Below are 24,147 nucleotides of genomic sequence, written 5' to 3'. Positions count from 1 at the left end.
TTTATGTGCTGTTTTAATAACTTATAAAGGAGCTTTAAAATTACTCCAGATTCCTTCCCTGCAAAAGCTTACACATAAATATCCCAAGTGCTGACCTTTCTCTTTTTTCCAAGGCATTCAACAGTTAACAGTCAGCTAGGTTTCCCAAACAAAACTGCAGCCTGTTCTTGAGCAGCAGTTCTTCCTTGTTAGCATACATAGTTTTCTGGAATGTCTTCACTACCATATGTCTGTTCTTGAGTTATATTTGAAGTACTGCTGCCAACTGTGAAAGTTTTGTAAACCTTTATGATTCAGTTGCAGCGTTTTTTGATTCTTTAAGAAATCATTTTAAATTCATTATACCTTTGGTACTTAGTTCTGATATGATGAGCAGATTGTCGCTGCTTATATTGTAGCAGCATTAAAGGATCCCACTTTGCAAGTTGTTTTACGTTAAAATACAAAACACTATCTCTGTCTCCCAAAGGTAACAATATATTATTCCCTGTCACTGAAAAGCAGCAGTATATATATAGCTGTAAATTTGGTGGTAAACTTCTGTTAGACAATACAAGAACTTGCTTATTTTCTTTGGGTTTTCTTGTGTCAAGAGTGGACTCTATTCTGTGTAATTTTAAATGGTAAATAGTAAAATATCACCATGGATGTGCAAAACCCATGTCTGTTACTAAACTTTGGATAATACCTACTTGTTGTTCAGATGACCACCCGTGTTGATGGACATTCCTGGGCTCTTTCTGCTATTGATGAATTTAAAGTTCAGAAGATTGTAACACCGCTAAATAAAGACATTATTCCAATAACTGATTCACCTGTTGTTGTACAGCAGCACATGCTGCCACCTAAGAAGTTTGTTCTGCTTTCAGCCCAGGTGAGTATTACGTTTCCTAATACAGGAAATCAGAAGAGTAAGTACAAAGTTGGAACACTGATCTAAACCTGTAAATGTTTATTCATTTTGGATATGTTTTAAGGATTATATTCTGAACATAGAAAGGAATAAGGAAGAAGATTGCTGAAACCATCTGTACCTATTGTAAATTTACTCAAAGCTATTGGGCCAGCTTCTCTTGTACAGTATATTAATAATTTTTGTTGGTCTCCAGAGACCCTTGTAGCTACAGATCATCTGAGAAGTTCTTTTAACCTTGGTTATACTCGTGATTATATGAAATTGAAACAGATGCTGGCTGCCCAGAAAATATAGTTTGAGTAAATATTGTTGGCAATTGAAATTTGAAGAAGTAATTTCTTCTTTGTCAGGGAAGTCCCAAAAGGGTTTTTTGAAAGGGGTTTAAAAAACAAAACCTACAAAAAGAAATTAACTTCCCTGCTTCTCTTTTCTGATTACATTTAGTAATATTTTAGGGCACTTAATATCTTACCAAGTAGGCAATTTAAAAAGAAAATGTTTAATCATTAATGTATTGGAACCTTTAGACTCAACCTGCATTTGTTTAATAGCAGCTATTTTGTTAAAGGCACTAGTTGGACCCTCTCCAGTAGTTAGTACAGATGCAGGCAAGATGATTGAGTGTAGAGTCTTACCATGCCCTTGACCCTGAATTCTTTAAGCATTTTTTTCCCAGGCAGTTTTGAGGATTTGCAGGATACATAAAGCCTTTCGTTTTTTGTATATGCGTGCTATATGTTTGTCTTGTGTGCTTCATGATAAACTAAGAACAGCAAAATTAACTCAGTTTATGGAGAGTTTATAGCCATTGCGGTATTTTTCCTGCCTTTCCTAGACTAGCTAGAGAATTTTCTGCATGTCCATGGCAGCTGGGCTTTAGGCGCTGTTCACTTTATATATTGATCCAATAATGCAATGACGGAAAATTCAGGTTGGTAAAGATAAGCATAGTGGGGAGGGGGTGTTGGCATGGCCAGAGTAAACACAACTTTATTCTGACTTATTTTGGGTTACTTTTAGGGGAGCTTTATGTTTCATAAACTCAGACCTGTCGACCAGCTGCGACATCTGCTTGTTAGCAATATAGGTGGAGATGGAGAAGAGATTGAAAGATTTTTCAAGTTGCATCAGGTAAGAACTTTTGACCTGTTACAAAAAATGGAAGATTTATAACATTTCTGTAAATCTAATCACTTTCTTTAGTGTCTTTTTGTTGTTGCTATAAACTTCTAGTTAATATCTAATTTATCTATTAAAGCATTAGCTTTTTCTCCTGTATTGTCTACATAAAACAAGATTGTATAATGAGAAATAACTTCTCATTTTATGATATCTAAAAATGGAAGTGTAATTCACTTTGCCTGAAATTTTTATGTCTTGTATGCAGAAGTGTAATCCAGTTCTTAATTTAGGAAGGGAGTTCATCTAAGAGCAGGGGAGAACAAGTTTCTAAAAAAGTTAAATTCCTACCACTACGAGGTTTTTACATTTTGAAGGCCAGTAGAAATGTGTCTAATTGGTTTATTTTTTTGTTTAAGGTAAATAAGAAACAAGCAGGAAGGAAGCTATTGTGGATTACCATTTTAATTTGACTAATACTGATTCACTCGGTAGTGAATGTTTACGGTAGTCTGTTCTCTTGTGCTTTGATAGGACATGCTAAGTGATATTTTACATGTCATTAGAATAGGCAAACCATTATTTGTATAGATTTTTTTTTTCTTCAAACACAATCTTAATTTATGTTTCTACAGAAATTGCATGAATCTTACTCATAATTAGGTGACGGACATGAAGATTGTTTCCTACCAGTAATTGTACTGAATTTGCAAAACCTGTATATAACAAAAACGTACCTGCTATAGTGGAATGCCTCACTGTGAATCATTTCCTGTCTATAATTGCGAGGACCCAATTTCCTTGTCTTCTAAATGAAATTATGCAAAAGTTTTTACTGTTTGGTTATTGAGCAATATAACTTGCCCAAATAAACTTTCTTAACAGCTTGGTATAAGCTGCCACACTAATGGTATAATATGCTCTAGGAGGATCAGGCCTGTGCCACTTGCCTTATCTTGGCCTGTTCTAATGCTGCATGCGATAGAGAAGTATCTGCCTGGGCTACTCGAGCATTCTTCAGGTGAGTTTCAATTCTGTAGGTTGTTCTGAATATTTATGCTCAGGATCACTACAGCCACTGAATAATTCTACAGGCTCTTTAACCTGCTGCCTGAGCGAGCATTGTTTTAAAATGAGGATAGACTGTGAAACCTAGTGGAATATGCTTTTGCACTAATTTAGGGCTCATCAACAAAGGAAGCTTCCTGTAATGGTGATTTCTGGTTAGTTCCCCTCATGGATGCTTGTATTTCACATGTAGAGGAGGCTTTTGAAAATGTAGTTTAATCTGCTTGAAATACACTTACCTATACTTCACAGTATCCCAGTGCATTGAAGTGCAGTGTGTAGTAGTATCTTTAATGAGACCAGCTCAGACAGCTGGAAAAAGAACAGACAAATTTTTTAATTTTTGTTGGGGGTTTTGGTTTGTTGTGGGTGGTTTTTTTTGTTTGGTTTGGTTTGGGTTGGGTTTTTTTTCTTAACATATTGTAGTTATTTATGCTGTTCGCCATTGTGCCAAGGAAAATTATATTCAAATGGATGGACTTACCCTGTTCAGGGCCTGATGGCTCTTGGTCATATATGTTGATTTGGTTGGTTTGTTTGTTTGTTTGTTTTTTGTTTTGTTTGGTTGCTTGGTTTGATTTTATTTTTTCCATTACAAATGGAGTGAGGAAGTATGGACTTCCACTGTGGAGGATTAATTTGTCATCTATGTATCTTAAGTACTGCATATCCTTGGTATAGTGCAAATATGTATATTTTAATTAGCTGCCTTAAACAAGTTGGTATATTGTGGGTCTCTTGGCTGTCCTCACAGGGCATGTAGCCTGGAGGAAAAAAAGCGTTTTGGAAAGATACATCTGTTGAGAGTGATGATAAAATGTGAAGCTTTGACTGTATGTTTGCGCTAGAGTTCGGGTGTTATGTTCCCAAAAGCTTGCTTGTTCTTTTCCAAAACTTGTGCAGGTGTTAGATCAAGTCAGTAGGCTGTGAATAGTTGCTCTTTGTTAAACACAATTACATTACAAGATCTGAGAGAAAACATGAATGGTAACTCTGGAGAGATGGGCGTTAGCAAGGGAAGATGTAACAAAGTGCTTATATAGCACTGTAGGACAAAGATGGATAGAAATTACTTGTGGACGATAGACGGATAAGCATGGGTCATCTCAACTGTGTCCTTTCCACTTTCCTGTAGAGGCAAACCTCAAAAAGATACTAAAGCAAAAGCCTGATTTTGAGAATTGGTTAAAGCCTGATCATATCATATCACCACAGAACTTAAAAAATCCACAAAAAAACATACTTAGTTGTTCATCTAGCTTATCTTTGCAATTGTATATGCTAATGCTTTTTATATAGCATATATTCAGTTAGTTTTCTTTTCTTCTGCCAAAAGTATCATGTCACAAGTATTTCTGAAAAGTTACGCTCGTTTTTTTTATTCCCCATTTTAAAAGATCCCCAAAATTGCTTTTAATTCTCAAGATGTGAAAATTAAATGGACTGTGTATGAAGTGTGAGGAATTTTTGTCTTTGCATGTAAACTTTAGGTATGGTGGAGAAGCACAAATGAGATTTCCATCAGCTCTGCCTCCTCCAAGCAACGTTGGACCCATTTTGGGTTCTCCTGTTCCTGCCGGTAAGTAGCAAGCATTTCATGGTTTTGGACACTTTTTTTTTTTTCTTTAAATATGTTGTATTCTCACAAGTACCTGTGTTCTTTTTGTCTGAAATAGTCTTTGATTTTCCACTCACTGGCTGATCAATTACAGAGTTTTTTCCATTTCTCTTGAGTGATTTTTGAATTTAGTGAGAAGGTGATGTGATCTCAAACTATGTCTGGATGTTGCATATAATCTGTTAAGGTTATACATTTATACCTGAAGAAGGTATACATTTGTTGCTGCAAGAGAACAATTTATCAATACTATAGTTCAAACTTTACAAACATTAATTGGTTGTTGTGTGGCTATAGCAGAGTATTTTCTTACAGTGTCATTGTCATACCTCTGCAGATATTGCTTATGAGAAGAAAAGAAAAATTTTGATCAAGAAATGGGTTAGTTGTTTGAAGTGATTTCTTCCTGTAAAAGCTCTAGCTTCAACATTTGATTTCTGCTTAGGTCATCAGTGTCACCTACAAATGAGAATAGTGCCTATTTCTTACTCCTCAGAACTTGATGCTTATTGGAGTGGAGGCCTTTCTGTATTACTCAGATTCACTTAAATTTCTACGGTGCTTCAGGAAGTTGTCCCTTAACATGTGTTACTCAATTCCAGATCTTACGGATTTTCAAAAAAGAAATTCATAATGATGAATTTGGAACTCTGATTGAATTACTGAATTAAACTTAAATTTTTTTTTTTAATCAGGAACTCATTGATTTCCAAGATCCTTTCTACGTATCTGACATGTGACATTCAATTTTACACATCAGACTTGGGAAAAAGCTTGATTTCCTGGAGCGCAAGGAAATTCCATTTTAGTACCGTTTTTGACATATATCCAAATTCATAAGTATTGGATAAAGGTGTGCTGAACTGGAATGAAGTTTTGGAAAAACAGTTGACCCTCTTTTTCAGAATTCTTAACTAGTATTAAAACGCTAAGAAGAGTGGCTATTTTTAATGCATCAGTGGCATCACTTTGCAAGCCTGATGGTGTGGAGCAATAGCAATGTGGGCAGGAGCTGAGGCAAGGCATAAGAATGTAAAATTAAATCTGAGTTAGAGAGGGCAGCAGCTGTGGGGGAAACAGGTGCTAGTAGCAGACTAAGAATGAAAGTGAGGTGTGGGGGAAATTACAGGAAGCTCTGTAATCAGTAAGGTGACTCCTTTTAGAAGTAAATATATTTTTCCCAAGTCTAAATGTTTGGATATTTTTATCATTTGCTGTCATATATGCCTCTTTGAAACCTAGTATCAAAGCACGTGTTTCCATTTTGCTTCAGTGACAGGTCCAGGTGGAAGGTGACACCATTATTTTGCTACTACTTACTCCATTTGCCCAAAGGGTAGAGAACTGTCATGTGAAACTAAGATTCTGATACTGTGGATGTCCCATGTGGTGGGTCAGACAGTGCTGACAGAAATTGATTAAAACACCTTGAAATTTTGCACGTGAAGCTACATTGCAATAATGTCAGCATTAAAAGGCCAGGCACCTTTAACTTAGTTCCCTCTTTTCTCACTGTTGAAAGTCTAGTCATGCATTCACATGCTGCTTTTCTGCAAGTTTGCGCTTTGCTTGGCATGCAGGAGAATGTGCTCTGAGAAGGCATTGGCCTGTTTAGTGAAGGAATTTGTTATCCTTTGCACTGTAGTATGTTGCCAGGTTGAGAGAACTGTAGTGAATAAGGCAAGAAGGACTGATTCTTTGATAAACACCAAATTTTCAGAGTGCCAGTGTTCTTGCCCTTTCTGTGATATATCATTCTACATGCTGATGGTACATGGACTTTTTTGTAGATGACCACACGTGTTCCTCATATTTTGGGGTCTTAAATTAGGTATTCAGCCTTAATTTGCAGAAGGGTTGCGTATTCTTTTCTCTAGGTGAACCTGCTCTGGCAGGCGGGTTGGACTTGATGATCTCCAGAGGTCTTCCAACCCCAGTCATTCCTTGGTTCTGTGATTCACAGCTGAATCTGAGGCCGTGGACAGTTTCACATTGAATGTTTCAAGTTAACAGTGTTGCTGTAGTGTTTGTCCAACTGCCCTGTGTAAAAATTAAGAGTAATAATACCAGTTCTTTCAGTTGAGTGCTTTGAAGGTAAAACTGATATTCTTTCAAAAGATCTAAATGACTGAAAGTGAGTGCTTTGAGAATAGATGCCCATATCAGGAAGGGGAGCAGTCAGAAGGTAGAGAACAAGAAAAAGTATGTGGACAGTATTATATTCAATGCAGGGAACAGATGGTGTGCAATAAATAACACATGAATGATGGGAAAAAAATGCATAATAACTGTTCCTGAAAGAAGAGCATCCATTTGGATCACTTGTGGAGTGTCGTGTTGATAAGAAATGAGTGCAGTTTGGTTTTGGTATTTAACTATAAATAAAAGCTGTTGGAATGGTTCTAACTCTAAAGTACTTGATTCAACAACTTTGCTGCTTTTGCACAGGGATTTTGTGGGTTATGTTTTTGTTTGGGTTTTTTATTTGTTTGTTTGTACCTTTATTTCTTTTCCCTTTTAGGTTCCCCCTTGACTGTTGATAGTCCATATTCTAATCTTAGCTTTTTGACAACACCTGGGCAAGGTAATGCTTTCTTTTTCTTTCTCTGGAGAAATGAAGATTTTTTTTTTTCAACTAGGCTTTTTTATTTGCATTCAAATGAGTCATGTTTACCTACTTTTACCCTAGGTTTACAACCTCCTGGTATGTCAGCTCCCATGTTTCCTTCTGGGAATTCCATGTCTCACCCTGGTACATCCATTAGCGGAATGATGGGTCCTGAGATAGTATTTTCTGGAAGACACAATGGCATCTGCATATACTTTGCTCGGATTATAGGGTGAGGTGTAAAAAGCGATTCTGTCACTCAATTTGTTTCATAGGTTTTCTTTCCCCTAATGCTTGTAGGTGGTGAATTCTGTCCTAACAGCATTTACATTTGAAATTAGTAAAGTGCATTTTTATGTTGTGAAGTACCTGTTGATATAATGTGTTCTTTTCTCAGCTGTATTAATAACAATACATGCGGTGACTGGCTAGGACAGGAAAGGTGCTTAGATATTGATCCTGCTATCAAGTGTATATGCACAACTCTGAAAACTGCGGTTTTATTTTTCAAACCTATGAGCTGTATGTTTCAAACTCTTACCAAAGGATGAAACAGAAATGCAGCAGGACTTAGAGGATCAAAGTCCTAGCTTGAAGTCTTTTCTGTTAAGAAGCTTAACAGAATGCTCAAATCGGAGCAATGAAGCAAGACTAAAGGGGATTCTGTTACTTGGATGTTGAGTCCTGTGTTACTAAACACCCCAAGCAAGAATACAGCTCTTCATATATTGGTCATCTCTCAGCATACTGGTTGGGAAAGAAATTTTTGTTATGAAACTTGTTTGCCTACACTGTATTTCCAGAGAATAATATTGGCCTATATTTAAAGTATTTGAGAGCATCAAACTTCGGTTGATTAAAGGTTTAAAATTTGAAATTTTGTTAATTATCTATATCTGTACCATTCGGAAATGTATAATGGTAACTTTTTTTAATGTTTAATTTTAGTCCAAAGTAAATCCTTATTTTAGACCTTGAAGTAAAAAGCATTACCATTTTTTTCTTAAGAAATTATACATAGACGACTTCCAAAAATACTTGCTTAAATTTCCTGGCTTTTAACACAGTACTATTTTGTGTTGCAGAAATATTTGGGATGGCAGTATAGTTGTGGAGAGAGTTTTCAAAAGTGGCAATCGAGAAGTTGTTGCAGTATGTAAAAGATTATTTTGTATTTTTAAAAGTTCCTTATGCTATATGTCTTAAGCTCTGTTATACTTGTGTTCCAAATTATAAACTGGGGAAAGGAAAGGATAAGGAAAAGAAATATCGTTGTCATGTAAATGTTTTCTTAAATGCTGTGCTCTTAACTGAGAAGTAATTGTAGGTTTTAAATCTTTTTAAGCTACTATTTTTGAATGTTACTTTTTAAGAAACCTAAGTGTAATTTGATCTCTGTTGTTAATTGGCAATGGCCAGTTTTCTCCATGTTTAGTGACTGTGGTTCCTTCATTTCTGCATATCCCCTCCAGACAAAGCCTAAAAATAAAATGCTTTAGTAGGTTAGAATAAACATTGCAGTTATGTAAGGACATAAAAAAAATTCCAGCATCTTCCTTAGTAACATCTTGGTGTTTCACTTTTTGTCTGTGATTAAAATAACAAAATCTTTTCTGACTGTTAATGTAAATAGAATCCTGAACTGAGTAATTTCAGCAATGCAAATTAACTGCTACATGAGCTTTCTTCCTCCAATTATAAGGTAACTGGGAGAATCTGGAAGAGCTTGGTAATTATACTCTGTATCTTAGCAATGCTCAATCATTGTTTTAATTCGGAGTTGGAAATAGTAAAACACAACTGATGTGGTTATTGGAGGGGCAAAGAAAGTAGCATTTTGACTATTGTATATCTTCAGAGGACTGCTGCCTCTTCACATGTGTGCCCCCTCCTCAATGACCATGGTATAATAATGTTGTATTCTAGTGATAGCATTACTATTATGCTATTTATTTGTTGTACCCTCTTTGTGTTTGTCTTTTTACTGGCTTTAGCTTAAAATTGTAAATTTTTTGAAAAAAGTTCGGAAACTAAGCTTTCTGTAAAGAAGTCTGCTTTCTTTTGCAGGTAGAAAGCAGCGTTCCATCCCATGTGCTGGAATGTGTACTACAAGAACTAAAAGGTTTACAAGAATTTCTGGATAGAAATTCGCAGTTTGCTACAGTAGGAGCCCTTGGTAATCCAAGGTATTATTCATTGTGTTAAATTTACTAGTGGTATTTAATGTCCAGCTCTTGGAAAACTATACCATGTGTATCTGTGTTGAGTTGAACTGTATGTACGGTCTCCAGGTTCAACTATTCAGATGCTAAAAATGAGCTGTTAGATTTAATTTTTTAAAGATTCAGTATTTGTAATCATATTAGCATCTCTCTTTGTTTTGGAATTGCAGTTTCAGCACACCAGCCAATCTGCAACAGAGGCTCCTGGGTTTCATGCGGCCTGATGGTGGAAGTTCTCAGCAAGTCCAACAAGAACTCCAGAGGAAATACCATGGTATGTAATTACTTTTTAACAGGAAGTATCAGGGAATGGTGCATTTGGATGTTGCCTTTCTCACTTTTCTTATTAAAATCTCTGAATAAAAATGCCTTTTTTCCATACAAATTTGACATTAATCAATATGCCATACTCGGTAATAAGTTCTTCAGAAGAAAGACTGTAGTTTGGAAACTAACTTTGCTAGCACCGTGCTTTTGCTTCCATACCATATCGTACTGTTCCGTCAGGAGGAGTGCTTCTGCAGTGATGTTGATGTGAAAAAATATGACTGTACTAGAGATGAAGTATATACCCAGAATGAAAACTCAAATCTAGATAGAGAAACATTCCAGCCTTTAGGTTGACTGCGACAAGAGACTTCATTTGTTACACGCTGCAGATGTTACCTTTCAGTTTGATATTGAAAGCTTTAATATTGCAACTAATTAAAGCAGTCCACAAAGTAGAATATCTCTCTGTGAAGGGAATCTGGGTTTCAGCACAGTACCATCTAGTAGTCTTGAGCCAGTTGTATCTGCCAGTTTATTAAGCTAAAATAAAAGTGCTTGAACTTCAAAGCACTTTTGAACTTCTCTCTCAAAGAATTAAATTTCAATTCTGTGTAGGTACATGTCCTCTTTATCCTATTTTCCCCATTCAGACAGTCTTGAAATACAAAACTAGAAGTTTCTTTGCACATTTAACCTGTCTCTTTTTTTTTTCTCCCTCCATATTTCATAAGATAGTTTGATTTCCTCATTACAATACTTAGTAGCTCCACACACATTTATATTTACAGGATAGCAATTGGTAAGCAATTTGTTTGTGAGACAAGTGAGTATGTTGTCCTATTAAAAAGAAATACTGTAATGCAAGTTGCCAAAGTTAGAGTCACTGAAATGTCTATAAAACTTTGTTTAGAAATAAGAGGCCTGTCACAGCCCATTTGAACTCCTGTCCTCCTATACTGTAGCTTTTGCCCAGCACTTGCAGGCAAGTTGGGAAGTGTTGCTGATGTGTATACAGAATTGAAGATGGTTGTGGTCCATGTGGGTATAATCCTGGGGTTTAATTTCTATTTCTTTTTCTGTACTGCTCACTTTCATTAGTGTGAATGTAATTTTAAAAAAAGTAATTATGTAGAATTTGGTAGACGTTTTCATTTTTAAGCATTCCAAAGCCCATAAACCCTTTTGGATTGCTAAATGACACAATATAATTATTGCTGCCTCATTTCTGAACTGTAAGCACTCAAAAGTAACGACATCTTGCAATTATGTTCCACCCATCTAATAAGTATGGCCATATTATTCTTTCAATGAATATAAGACATACTACCAGATTTAACCTTTAAAGACAGTGTAGACAGTGTTGACCAGAGTTGTAATTGTTCTCTCTAAAAGCAAATACAGGTAATCAAACAAAAAGGGAATATTTATGGTTTTATTATTATTTCTTTTATGTTCATCATAAATATATTTATAATAATTGTTTATGAAAAAAAACAAGAAAAAATTTAAGACTGATTTGTAAATACAGTATACTCGCACAAAGCTGTACTGCTTTTTCAGAAAGTACTCCTCCTGTGTTGCATGGTTTGAAATAAATGTTAGCAGATGGTATTTGTTTTGGGGAAATGTTAACACGGCACTTTTCTCCAAAAAGAGCTAGACAGCATTAACCAAGAATGGAAGAGGGGAAAAAAAAAAAAAAAGAAATTTAAGAAGATTGTTATTGTAAAACTACAAAAATTTACATGCTAATTTGAAACATGTAGAACAGTTACTTACTGACAGTCTCTTTGCTTTTTCAGCTGAGGCACAGCTAACTGAGAAGACCTCACTTCAAGGCATCCAGCAGCTTGTTCGCAAAACCTGTCAGGCATTGGCTTTATGGAAGTTGCTGTGTGAGCACCAATTCAGTGTTGTTGTAGGTGAGCTTCAGAAGGTACGATCTGAATCATACGATTTTAATTTGTTTGTATTTAACATCTGAATTTTGTTTGCTACCTAAATATTCCTGAAGAAGTATTACTTCATTTCATTGAGAAACATATCATGAATTTTAAACCACGTATGGAGTTTTATTCAGGTTGCAAGTGTTTATTTTTAAGAGATTGACATGTAGTATTGACCTCATCACCCAATTTTGTCAAATTGCAAGTGTCACTAACAACAGATTTTATTGTACTTTCAATGACATGTAATAATGAGTCTGGTTTTATAAATTACTGTTTTATAAATTACCTTAAGCACATTCTGCAAAACGTGCTGAAAAGAATAGACCAACATTGTCCAGCCGAGAGGAATTCACTCTTTGCCTTAGTGTTGGTAACGGTTGTCAGAGGAGAGCAATAGGGCTGTAGAGTCGCAAACCCTGGCACTTTTGTGTAAGTAGGGGTCCAGAATGTATCACAGAACAGCTGAGGTTGGAAGGGACCTCTGGAGATTATCTGCCCCCTCTGCTCAAAGCAGAGTCAACTAGAGCAGGTTGCCCAGGACTGTGTCCAGTAAGGTTTTTAATATCTCCAAAGATGGAGACTCCACAGCCTCTCTGGGCTAGCCATTCCAGTGTTCCACCACTGTTAGAGTAAAAAAGATTTTTTCTTATATTCAGGTATAATTTCCCTTGCTTCAGCTTTTGGACATTGTGTTGTGTCCTGTTACTGGGCACCACTGAGAAAAGTCTGGCTCTGTCTTCTTTACACCTTCCCATAAATACGAGTAAGATCCCCAACACTGCCCCCTGAGCCCTCTTCTCCAGGCTAAACAATCACAGTTCTTTCAGCCTCTCCTTGCTTGTAAAGAAAGAAACTTACAGAACTATGGGTGCTACTGCTATGTACCGTTTGCTAATGTTGAATTTGCATCCAGCCCTTGAAGAAGCTATTAATTTGAATACTAGGCATTCTGTCTTAGCACTCGATAGGAAAATAGATTATTTGAGAAGTTGTATTCTTTGTCAATAAAAAGAACAATTTTTAAACTTTACAAATGCACAGAAAGTGGAGCTCTTCACACTGTTGCTTTGGGGAGTTAGCATGATTTCTAACACAGGTAGCTTTTGCCTTATGTTGGGGAAGGAGTTAACTAATTGTTTAAGAAATAGAACCTTTTCCTCTGTCTTCAGTAGTTTTAGAGTTTTTGTAATAGTATTTTTGTGCTGTTAGTGATCATCCATAGACACTACTGGCAACTCTATGTGAGCAAATATTCCTAATAATTAAAAAAAAAAAAACAAAAACCCCTTTAATGTAATTTAATATAAAAAACAGAGTACAGACCTCAGACTTTAAAAATTCCTCCTTTTTATGCATCTTTTTTTTTTTTTTAATCTACGACAGTGCTCAGATGGTTGCCATTATTAAAAACTGACATAGTCATTTTATAGGGTGTGCATTCTGACAGTGCCCTGTGAAGTAAGGGGAACTGCTAATTCCGTTCTTACTCACAAAGATCTGAAACAAAAGTGACGTGTAGTGAAGATGGCAGAGGAGGTCTGCTAAGAGGAGTTCTCACTGTCTTGGCATCCAAGGGTCTAGTGCCTTCATTGATAGGGCTTTCTTTATTATTTCCATTTTGGTATGTAATGTGCATTTTAAATAATGTATTTCGATGCAATGCACTACAGTTATTGGAGTTTTCTATGTTTTTAGTTACTGGAAACAGTTAATTTTGCTGCTGTAACAATGTGACGTTTCTAAACAGAAAAGCAAAAACTTTGGTAAACTAATGAAATTCTGTCTGTCTTCAGGAACTTCAAGAACATCTAAAGATTACTGCTTTCAAAGACTTGGTAATTAGAGACAGAGAATTGACTGGAGCACTCATTGCTTCTCTCATAAACTGTTACATCAGAGATAACGCTGCTGTGGATGGCATCATTGCCCATTTGCAAGATATCTGTCCTCTTCTTTATAGCACTGATGATGCTGTGTGTTCCAAGGTAAGCACACTTCCAGATTTTACAGCACCAAAACACAACTTTAGTATATGTTCAAATGAGATGAGTTGGGCAGCTTGTAAATCGTGATGCTCAAGTAGTTTCAGGAGCACAAGAACTAATGAAGGCAGGTCATGTGTATATATGTGTCTTGTAGTTGATTAATGCTGAAAATTGCGCGAGCTCTGGTTTGAAGCATTTGCAGATATTTGTAGTGTTCATAGGGTCTCTATCTCCAATGTGATGTCTAATAAAACTGTCTTCTTCATGTTGATAAAATGTGTTCTTACTCCAGTCTTTCCTCAGCACAGTCTCTTGTTTTCTGTCTGTTGCCTAGTTTCATGGAACTTGTGGAAAGATAATTGTGTTTAAGAACTTCACTCTTTAAAGCTTCTCAAATAAATATGAAAAAAGTAACTGGTGAGGGGAGAATGGGGAACCAGCTGGTTGTTTATGTCTTAAGACCTTCTCTCTGTTGCTGTTGTACATTCCTTCTGCTGGAAACTTGGTGTTACCTAATGATGAGAGAGTGCTTTTGAGAGGATGTTTCTACTGTTTCAGCTTTGAAGTTTGGAATAATAACTCATTAACTTACAGCAGTATCCATGATCTGTTCATGATGTGTTCATGTGAATAATTTCCATTTTCCCATCATTTGTCTTCAGGCAAATGAACTGCTTCAGCGGTCTCGACAGGCTCAAAGCAAACTGGAAAAAGAGAAGATGTTAAGAGAGTCACTGAAAGAGTACCAGAAGATCAGTAACCAAGTAGACCTTGCTAATGTTTGCGCACAATATAGGCAAGGTAAGAGGCAATCACTGATCATGTTCTGGTAAATGGTTTCTATAGGATCCTTTTGTGCCATCTTTTTTGTTTGTTTTGTTTACTAACTGTCAAGTCATAGTGTTTGACCTAAACAGTTTCTTAATAACTCTTACAACTAATACATGTCAACCTATTGTTGTTTAAAACCTTTCTAGATTTCACTAACCAATCAAAAAACCCACTTCTGTATAAAAAATATTCCCATCCACTTATTTCACATTGTAGTGTCCATTTGTTTCATATATGTGGTAAAAATGTTTTTAGGAAAATTGTTGGCCTGTGTGTAAGCAGAGGATAAATGACTGTACTTTTGCAGGTAAGGATTTATACCAGATATGCTGTTTGAAAGTTGGTTCTGAATCCTGTTCTGTGCAGCAGAGGCTAGTACATAATTTAAATGTAGGTATAACTGTTTTAACAGTCAAGATTTCAGCCTCTGTACAAATATGTAACTTCAAACTTGCATGTAATCCCACAGGTTAGGTACAGGCATAAACCTTTATACGATACAGACCAGAGTGAATACGGTTTATTTTTGCTTCCTTGCTAAAATGGGAAGTGTTTGATGTCACGTACCATTTTGTCATGGATTTAATACCATAATGAACGGTGATATTTGTTGGTTTTTTCTAGTGCGTTTCTATGAGGGAGTAGTAGAACTCTCTCTTACAGCTGCTGAAAAGAAAGATCCCCAAGGTCTTGGCCTTCATTTCTATAAAAACGGAGAACCAGAAGAGGATGTTGTTGGACTCCAGGCTTTTCAAGAGAGGCAAGTTTTCAGGATACCTTATGACCATTATATAGGGTGCTTTATTTCAAGTGACTGGAAAAGTAACTCCTTTGGGCAAGGTATGCAGGGTAATGACAAACAAACATTTTATAATAAGGGACACAGTGAGGATGTTTTTACCCAGCATGCTCTCCTTGATTATCATTAATATGGCACCAACTTAATCTGGAACGGAGAGTAAACTGATAGATGAAGAAAGCGTCGTGATCTGAACGTTACAGAAATACTTATTAGAAAGGAGATTGACAACAAACTAGATGGTGGCAACTAGCTGACAATAATCTGTGACCTTTTTAAAATTTTAGCAATTGTGTTTACAAAGGCATACAATAACAACATTTGAGAAGAGTATTTCATAGATAGTTGCAATGAAAATTGTGAGGCTTTAATTTTCTTTTGCTCTATTTACAGATTGAACAGCTACAAGTGTATCACTGATACCCTTCAAGAATTAGTGAATCAAAGTAAAGCTGCTCCTCAGTCTCCCAGTGTACCCAAAAAGCCAGGTCCTCCAGTGCTGTCATCTGACCCCAACATGCTAAGCAATGAAGAAGCAGGGCACCATGTAAGAAACTCAGAAAAAAATCATGACTGCACTCCAGAAAAAAGTGTGATTTGAAGGGGTGTAGAAATGATGACATGCAAGTGAACCTGAGTATTGTCGCATGCGTATCAGTGCTTGATGTAATGTAACCACTTCTGGAATAACAGCTGTGGCCTTTTCTTCCCTTAGTTTGAACAAATGCTAAAGCTGGCTCAGCGTTCAACAGATGAACTCTTCAGTATTGCACTTTACAACTGGTTGATACAAGTTGACTTGGCAGACAAACTGTTACAGGTGAACTCATCTCTGTACAATGAAATAATTTGTTGGAGGGTTCCACTGAACTGGAAGAGTTAATAGTAATAATGCTGATGCTTTAAAAAAGAGGAGAGAGCAAGAATATAAATATTATCTTTATGACTTTTGCAGGTGACTGCCCCCTTTTTGGAACCCTACCTTGTGCGGATGACCAAGATTGACCAAAACAAAGTCCGTTATATGGATTTACTGTGGAGATACTTTGAAAAGAACAGAAATTTTAGTAACGCAGCCAGAGTCTTGGCTAAGCTGGCTGACCTGCATAGGTATGGATTATGTGTGATCTGTTGCATATATTGAGGTTATTGGGGAAAAAACCAAACAAACTGAAGTCAGAACCATATGTGTAGGTATTTTAAGAAAAGGCCAAGGACAAGAAAAGTCCAATGCCCAAGGATGTTTGCTAAAAAAAAAATTAAATTAGTGGAATATATTAGCTTTTAATCCAGGGTGTTACTGGAAAGAAATTATATGTTTATTTTATGTATTATACATTAGCTTTCAATGTATTTCCTATTGTAAGTAGCATATATTAAGTGGTCATTTCTTACACAGAATTTAAAATGCGATAGCGTAACTGTGGGGCAGTGGCTCGAGAAGTACACTAAAACCGAGCCAGCAATAAAGACAGTGTTACATGGTTGGATAATGTCCTGCATGATTTAGTAAAACCAGGAGAAGTTAGGTACTAATTCCCATAGTCTAGTTAAAATATAACTAACCCTCAAATAATTATATTAAGTACCCATTTTATTTTGAATATTTGTTTTGCAGCACAGAAATTTCTCTTCAGCAGCGTCTTGAATACATTGCACGTGCCATTTTGAGTGCCAAAAGTTCCACTGCCATATCCTCTATAGCTGCAGATGGTGAATTCCTACATGAACTAGAAGAGAAAATGGAAGTAAGAAAATATTAATCTAAGCTACACTGTAAATACATTATTTCAGTTTGTCTCATTGGCACATGACATTTTTATTACCGATGCTGTAAAAATAGTTTTCTGTGCTTTTTTCCCAACATGACCAAGTTATGTAGTTGATAGGAGACTCTGAGGTGTAAGACAGTAACATGTCTAGATTTAACTAAGTTGCAGTTAATTCTGGGTGTATTCTTAAGCTTTGATTAAATTAATCCAATCTTGAAATATTTTATTTTTCTTTTTAAACAAGGTTGCAAGGATCCAGCTTCAAATACAAGAAACATTACAACGGCAGTATTCCCATCATTCTTCAGTGCAAGATGCAATCTCCCAGCTTGATGCTGAGCTGATGGATATAACCAAGGTGATTAAAATTTCTCTGTATTAGAAGTCAATTTACTACATTTGAGGGGAAAAAATGTTTTGCAAAGAATGATCCTGTGCTGACTAGGAAAAGTAATAGACAGTTGGGCATTCTTGGTCTCAGAATGTCTGTTACCCTAGACTGTCTTTTTCTGTACTTTGATACTACTTCAATCTTTAGTACTTTAATTTCTTCCATGTGTTTATCTTCTTAGATTTCTTGATTTATTGGGAAAATTGTTAGAAAATTAATGGTATTAATTATAACTTCCTATAAAATTGGGATTGTATTTAAGAAGTGAAACTAAATGTACTAAAAAAAAATCGTTTAGTGTTTGACAGCAGTTACTTAAATTCACCTTTACTAGTCTGATATCCACCATACAAAATAAAGAAAAGCTGATTTAAAAAATTGAGGTTTTATCCTACTTGAGATGTAAAGCCTGGTAATTTTTCTTTCAGCTGTATGGAGAATTTGCTGACCCTTTTAAGCTCTCAGAGTGTAAGCTTGCAATTATACATTGTGCGGGTCATTCTGATCCTATCTTGGTGCAAACTCTCTGGCAAGAAATCATTGAGAAAGGTAGGTCTTAATGGACTAGGAGTGGTACAAGCTGGAACTATAGTAAAACGGTACAATTAAAGCTTTTAAGACTGACTATGCACTGCTGCTGATACGCTGTCCAAGTGAAATGCATCTTTTCTGGACTATTCTGTAATATATTTGGTAAGCGTAGTTAACTAGTAAGTCGTTAATGTTATTACCTTTTTGGTTGTGTGCCTGAAAGACAGAAAAGTAATAGTTTTACATATATATTGGAGCATATTGCATGTATGGCTTGAATAATCACATTCCAGATAATATTTAAGAAGTTGTTTTCATCCCTTCTTGTTCTTAGATGCCATTATATATGGACTTCAGAATACCTGTGACATTTTGTCTGAAGGTTTCACTATTAGGACATTATAATAAAAATGTTAAATTTATTGTGACAAAGATTGAAGAATCTTCAGGGAGTTCAGCATTTTTATAATGTTCAGAGGAGCGGAAGTGTAAGGGTTTTGTCCATTTATAGAGAAGCAGAGTAGTGGGCACAGCTCTGCAAGCCTAGCCACTCAGCTGTGGTAATCTGTCTCACCCTTTACCATGAGTTGGTAATTCACTTCCTGTTTGTTGGGGGTTCTTTTCTTGGATTTTGTGCAAACAACATTGACAGTGATTTGAGGGAAAAGCTACATGGTAGTGGGGTTTTTGTTGGTTTGTGTTGGGTTTGGTGGTGGAGTTTTGGGTGGGTTTTTTTTGTTTGTTTGTTTGTTTGGGTTTTTTTAAGTAGATTTGTATGGAACTTAAAGGAAACATAAAAATCTGTGAATATATGTGCATACACACCAGAAAAAGTTGTATTTTCACTTCCATGAGCTGATTTTGCACTGACAACAGTGTAAGATTTTGATGTGTTAGTAGTAGATTTAAGTACCTCGGTGGAGTTGTGTATAAATGTGGAACTTTTTTCTGAAGTTCTCTCTAAATAATTTCTTCTCACTTTCAGAGTTGAGCGATAGCGTGTCTCTGAGCCCCGCTGACAGAATGCAAGCACTTAGTCTGAAGATGGTATTGCTTGGAAAGATATATGCTGGCACACCTCGTTACTTTCCTTTAGGCAAGTGGTTTAGCCTGCGTAGTAAATGAACATACGGATTACATGAGTGGGTCTCAGCTTTCTTTTTAGCCTCTTAAAAATTAAGTTTTAACCTAAGAAATTTTTTTTTTTTAACATCTAAAAGCAAACAATAGGGATAATTTTGTGATACATAATTACGTGCTTGTGATACATAATTACTGTAGTTATTTGTGAAAATTTTTTGCTGTAGCTGAAGCAGCAAATTATTTCAACTGTCAGTAGTGATGGAGTTGATCTAGAGGGTAGCTGAGCAGTACTTTTCAGTTTTATCCGGGAAATTAGGAACAAAAGCATTGTGATACTAGCTCATTATTACAGTGACTTTGACAAGGGATTGAGGAGAGGGAGGTTAGACAAAAACTGGAAATAGAATTCTTATTTTTAAAGTACTTCTTATTTTTTAAGTACTCTTATTTTTTAAACACAGTATAATTGTATGATTACAAAATCATTACAGTTTTTACAGGTGCAGTTTTTCCTAGAATTTGTGTAGGGATTTAACCAGAATTTGCAGTTTTTCAGCCTGAATGGGAAGTAAATGAAGCTTAGAAAGCAGCAACAGTTATTTTTGGATGGCTATGCAGATCACATTTTAGAAAGTAGTAGAGTTTGTTTGTATCAAAGTACAAAGTTTAAAAGTATGTATTTATACATGTAATAAGATTTTAGGCAAGTAAAAGAACATTTAGTACTGAACAACATATTGGTAATTGTTACTGACACTTAAACATGATAAAAGATGCAGTAGTGTTGCTGGCTATTATAGCAAATTAAATGATAGTATGTTCTTTTGTGCTGAAACAGAAGTTAAGGAAGTTTTCTTAGCAGCATAGTTCTGTGGCAGAACTGTAATAAAGTACTTGGTACGAGTAACCCCTGTGATGCATTGCTGATAGCTCAATACCATCGTTGGAGGTAGTTACATTTTGCATATCCTTCACTCAGCGCAGACTGGGGGAAACTGTTACATCTGCTTCACAGCAGAAAGGTACCAACTGTGTGGAAGACAGAAAATTAAACTTGGAGTGAATCACTTTCAAATGCCTTTCTTTGCTAGACTCCCATTAACAAGTTGGAATCTAAACATCGCATTATTTTTGTCCTCCAGATTTTTTAGTGCAGTTTCTAGAGCAACAGGTCTGCACTTTGAACTGGGATGTAGGTTTTGTAACATATACCATGCAAGAAATTGGAGTGCCATTGCCAAGGCTGCTTGAAGTATATGACCAGTTGTTTAAAGCACGGGTAAGAAAAATAGAGACAAAATAAAAATTTTGTTTGCAGCTACTATCAAGGTCTGTCTTTAGTGGGAAACATAAAATAGTGTAAGGTATGCTATATCAAAATACCAACTTCATAGCTTTTGTTCTCTTTTTTTACTCAAAGGCTCTTAATGCTGCTTTTTTACCCCTTGTTGATTTTATTCACTTCAGTTCTAAAGTATGAGGAAAAATGTTAATCCTTTTACTTCACCTAAAGCTGATTTAGGATTAAATAGGATTAGAATTGTTATGTTGCAGAAGGAACAGCATGTCTTGAATATATTAATTTTATTTGTTTCCTATTAATGATTAAAATTTGCTATATTACTGCATCTTGTCTAATCTATTGATGCAATAGGCATAAAGCGTAAGAAGTCATATTTTTAACTTTTGGTTTGTAGAACAGGCTTAAACAGAACTAAAACAGAGAATTTACTTGCTTCTTTTTACCCAGATTCCTTACAGTGTAAGGAATTTAGAACTTCCTAAAATCTATTACTTTACAGACCATTAGGTAATGGGAAACTGAGTTCATGAATTCATGTGTGTTTTAGTACTCAAAAGTCAAAACAGTAATTATATATAGACAATATAGATTGATAAAATTGCCATTTCTCTTAGATTTTTGTTACAATGAATAACTAATTACCACAGCTGGCAATTTGTGTATACACACACACTTTTTTTTTCCTTGTCTCCTTAATATTTGTCTCCTTAATACTTCGAAATCTTTTTTTAGGACCCATATTGGAATAGAATGAAAAAGCCTTTACACCTTTTAGAGTGTATTCATGTATTATTATCAGGATATGTGCGTGATCCAAGCAGAGTACTTCTGAGGTAAGAAAGACATCTATATCCTAATAGTGAAAGATATAAAATATTATAAAGCACTGCATTTCAGCAATCCCAATAGCTTTTCTTCTTTTCTTTTGGGTAAATTTAGTATTTCTTTCCTAGCAGTGATTACTGAGTTGACTCATTCAAAACCAGTTGGTAGAAACTTGTAGGGTCCTCCCTATAAATTACTTCAATAAAGGTGATTTTTTTCCACTTCACTGAAGACTCATGAGGAACTGAGAGGATTATTTTGTAAATTTTGGCAACATACTTTAAGGAGTAGTACAGACAAATTTGAGGGAATCTGGAAAAAGTGGGGAAAAATAAGAATCAGACATTTTGTGAATGAAACAGTGAGCTATTTAATGGAGAAAGGCTAGAAGCACTGAGTTCTTGTGCTCTGGAAAAGAGAAGACTAAACATGGGGATAGATCTTCCCAAATTGTTTTTAAGAGGGTGGTGATGAATCACTCTCCAAGACTAAAATTCAGCTTAGTCTGCAGCAGGAAAGAATTTAGGTTTAATATTAGAAAAAGTTTCTAGCTAAAAGAATCGCTGTGTACTTGAACAAGTTGCCTGCATATTATGGAATCTCTAGCTTTGGCAACTTTTGCGAATAGACTATACAAACTTCAGTCAGAACTATCTTGTCTCAGAAACAACGAGCAGGACTAGGCGATGTCTTGATAATTCTTCTGACAATAAATTTTTCTGACTATCTTGAAAATATACATGTAAATGTCCCCTGTTCACATACACAGTTTACATCTATCTTTCCGCACTTTTTTGGTCTTTTATGACTTGCTGATTTAATATTCCAATGTCTTAGAACTTTCATGAATACACTCTAATTTTAATATCTACTTAGCTATTAATACCTAAATTGTTGTGATTTGATACTAATTTTAGATATTTAAATTGCTATCTAAATTAATAACATACATGGATTGTATTAATATGTAAAGTAATAGCTAAATATTAAATATTTCATGTTGCTATTAACTGTATCGTGGTTTATTGTTTATATTTAATATCCGATAAATAGTAAAAATTAGTTTATTTTCCCATTATGCCTTAGTCACAAGCGTTACATTTAAAAAATCACTTTTTCTAATAAATAGTTAAAATATTTAAAAGTAGCTGACAGATGTCTTGCTGATATGTTCTTCCATTAAAACTCAAAGAATACTCACTTTCTATTTCAGATGAATTCTAATCCACAGAAACAAAAAGGAGCTTGTTATTATTCTGTGTTTTCTTTACAGGCGACGATTCACAAATGTTTGCTTGGATGCTGTTAGTTGCTACTTGGTTGAACTTCAGTCTATGAGCCCGACGCTAATGGTGCAGACTACTATTGGGAATTTTAAATCACTACAGGCTAAATTAGAACGGCTTCACTGATTGACTAATATAATAACAGAATTGTTAGCTCAGATAAAATGAACTATGGAATAAAAGTTCAGATGTCTGCACTGAATTTCTGGAAGAACAAATCCTCAGAAATTCTGAGAAAGCTGTATTTCCTGCTGCAGTTATCAGTTGTGTGGCCTGTATTCCTGCTATTCTGAAGTTATCTACAAATTGTAGAATGTAAATGTGACAAATGGAATTCCTTTTACTACTACCAAATTTTTTAACAATAGAAAGCTTTTTTTTATACTGTTGAAATAAAATACATTGTGTGATCTTGAGGATTAAAAATATTTGGAAAATATTTTTCTTTTTCTTTACTTCAAGTAATGGAGAAAAGTAGGATGTAAAATCTGCAAGTTCTACAAGTGTCAAAACAAGAAATGACGACTGCAGAAGGCAAGATGGTGATAAAAGCGCATGTAGATGAGTCAGGTTGTAAATGTGGTCATACCAGGGAGTAGTGATGCAGTCGTAACTCTGCATGAGTTTATTGGCAGGTCTTTCAATAACGAAGATAATCATTATTTCATAACTGTCACTTTAAACACAGCCTGCCTCTGTAAGTAGAATGTTTGGGATGAAATTGCAGAAACTACCAATCTAATTTGTATTGCAAGTGAAAGAACAGTATTAAAAGCCCATCAAATTATTTTCCCTATTCCATTTTAATAAATACGTTGTATCTGTTAAAATCAAATAAAGAAGTCAAGAAGTGACTTCTGTCTACTTTCATCACATACACACAAGCACCACATTGGGTATATTCCTTAAAAGGAGCAAAGCCTATGCATCATCCTAATTTTAAAATTTCATCCTACAAGGAAATGTGTTTTGTCTCTGTTTTACTGCTATACATTGTGCACATATTCAACAACATAAACTCTATATAACATGCCCAAGAAATTACCAGTTCATGCTTCATGTAAGTAATCAAAGAGTTTGGTGAGATTTTTAATGGGGGAAAGAAGCAAATACCTTTATGCCTGCAGAGTAGCTTAGCATTTTTTTTTCCAGGAGAATGAGTAGTTGATACACAGTGGTCAAAAAAGAAGAAAAGTACGGATTAAGACATTTATTTGCATGGAAGTTATCTACTTACAGCCTTCACTACCCAATCTGATTACTATGCTCTCAACTTTTGTTTAAAGTACAGCCATTAAATTTCTTTCCCTGTAAACTGCCAGGTACATTCTCATGATTTTCAGCAAGAGAATGCACCCAGTGAAGTAATATGTAAATTAAAATGCATCTCTTTTTTACCTCATTAGATCAAAATAGAGCTGAAATCTTAATATTAGCTTTTCTTTTTTGTGAGTGTTGAAATTTCCTCACAAAGTATTTAAATAGAGGAATTACTACGTGTACTGGGGAAAAGACTTGCATCTTTCCTTATAAAGTATACTATCTTTTGATATTATAAGTTATTTTCTGCT

At 35.3% G+C, this 24,147-nt stretch overlaps 1 protein-coding gene across 2 annotated transcripts in view; it reads left to right on the top strand.

Moving 5' to 3' along the window:
- Positions 1–22,923, top strand: part of NUP155 (nucleoporin 155) — a 31,276-nt gene extending 8,353 nt beyond the window's left edge. The window contains exons 13-35 of one of the 2 annotated variants that reach the window (XM_059833347.1): positions 704–874; positions 1,937–2,047; positions 2,962–3,056; positions 4,594–4,682; positions 7,243–7,305; positions 7,411–7,561; positions 8,415–8,481; positions 9,397–9,515; positions 9,728–9,825; positions 11,624–11,757; positions 13,564–13,755; positions 14,418–14,556; positions 15,211–15,346; positions 15,779–15,932; positions 16,101–16,205; positions 16,341–16,495; positions 17,004–17,133; positions 17,402–17,515; positions 17,977–18,097; positions 19,065–19,175; positions 20,305–20,441; positions 21,198–21,298; positions 22,564–22,923. In XM_059833347.1, coding sequence (XP_059689330.1) covers positions 704–874; positions 1,937–2,047; positions 2,962–3,056; positions 4,594–4,682; positions 7,243–7,305; positions 7,411–7,561; positions 8,415–8,481; positions 9,397–9,515; positions 9,728–9,825; positions 11,624–11,757; positions 13,564–13,755; positions 14,418–14,556; positions 15,211–15,346; positions 15,779–15,932; positions 16,101–16,205; positions 16,341–16,495; positions 17,004–17,133; positions 17,402–17,515; positions 17,977–18,097; positions 19,065–19,175; positions 20,305–20,441; positions 21,198–21,298; positions 22,564–22,702 — 2,832 coding nt within the window. In that variant the 3' untranslated portion in view covers positions 22,703–22,923. The remainder of the gene's footprint in view (positions 1–703; positions 875–1,936; positions 2,048–2,961; positions 3,057–4,593; positions 4,683–7,242; positions 7,306–7,410; positions 7,562–8,414; positions 8,482–9,396; positions 9,516–9,727; positions 9,826–11,623; positions 11,758–13,563; positions 13,756–14,417; positions 14,557–15,210; positions 15,347–15,778; positions 15,933–16,100; positions 16,206–16,340; positions 16,496–17,003; positions 17,134–17,401; positions 17,516–17,976; positions 18,098–19,064; positions 19,176–20,304; positions 20,442–21,197; positions 21,299–22,563) is intronic. The other variant, XM_059833348.1, reaches the window with a different exon arrangement.
- Positions 22,924–24,147: the final 1,224 nt, after the last annotated feature.

The sequence above is a fragment of the Gavia stellata genome, chromosome Z (genome assembly GCF_030936135.1).
Source record: "Gavia stellata isolate bGavSte3 chromosome Z, bGavSte3.hap2, whole genome shotgun sequence".
Lineage (NCBI taxonomy): Eukaryota > Metazoa > Chordata > Aves > Gaviiformes > Gaviidae > Gavia > Gavia stellata.
Note: the sequence above shows the minus strand (reverse complement) of the source record. Positions and strands in the feature narration are given on the sequence as shown.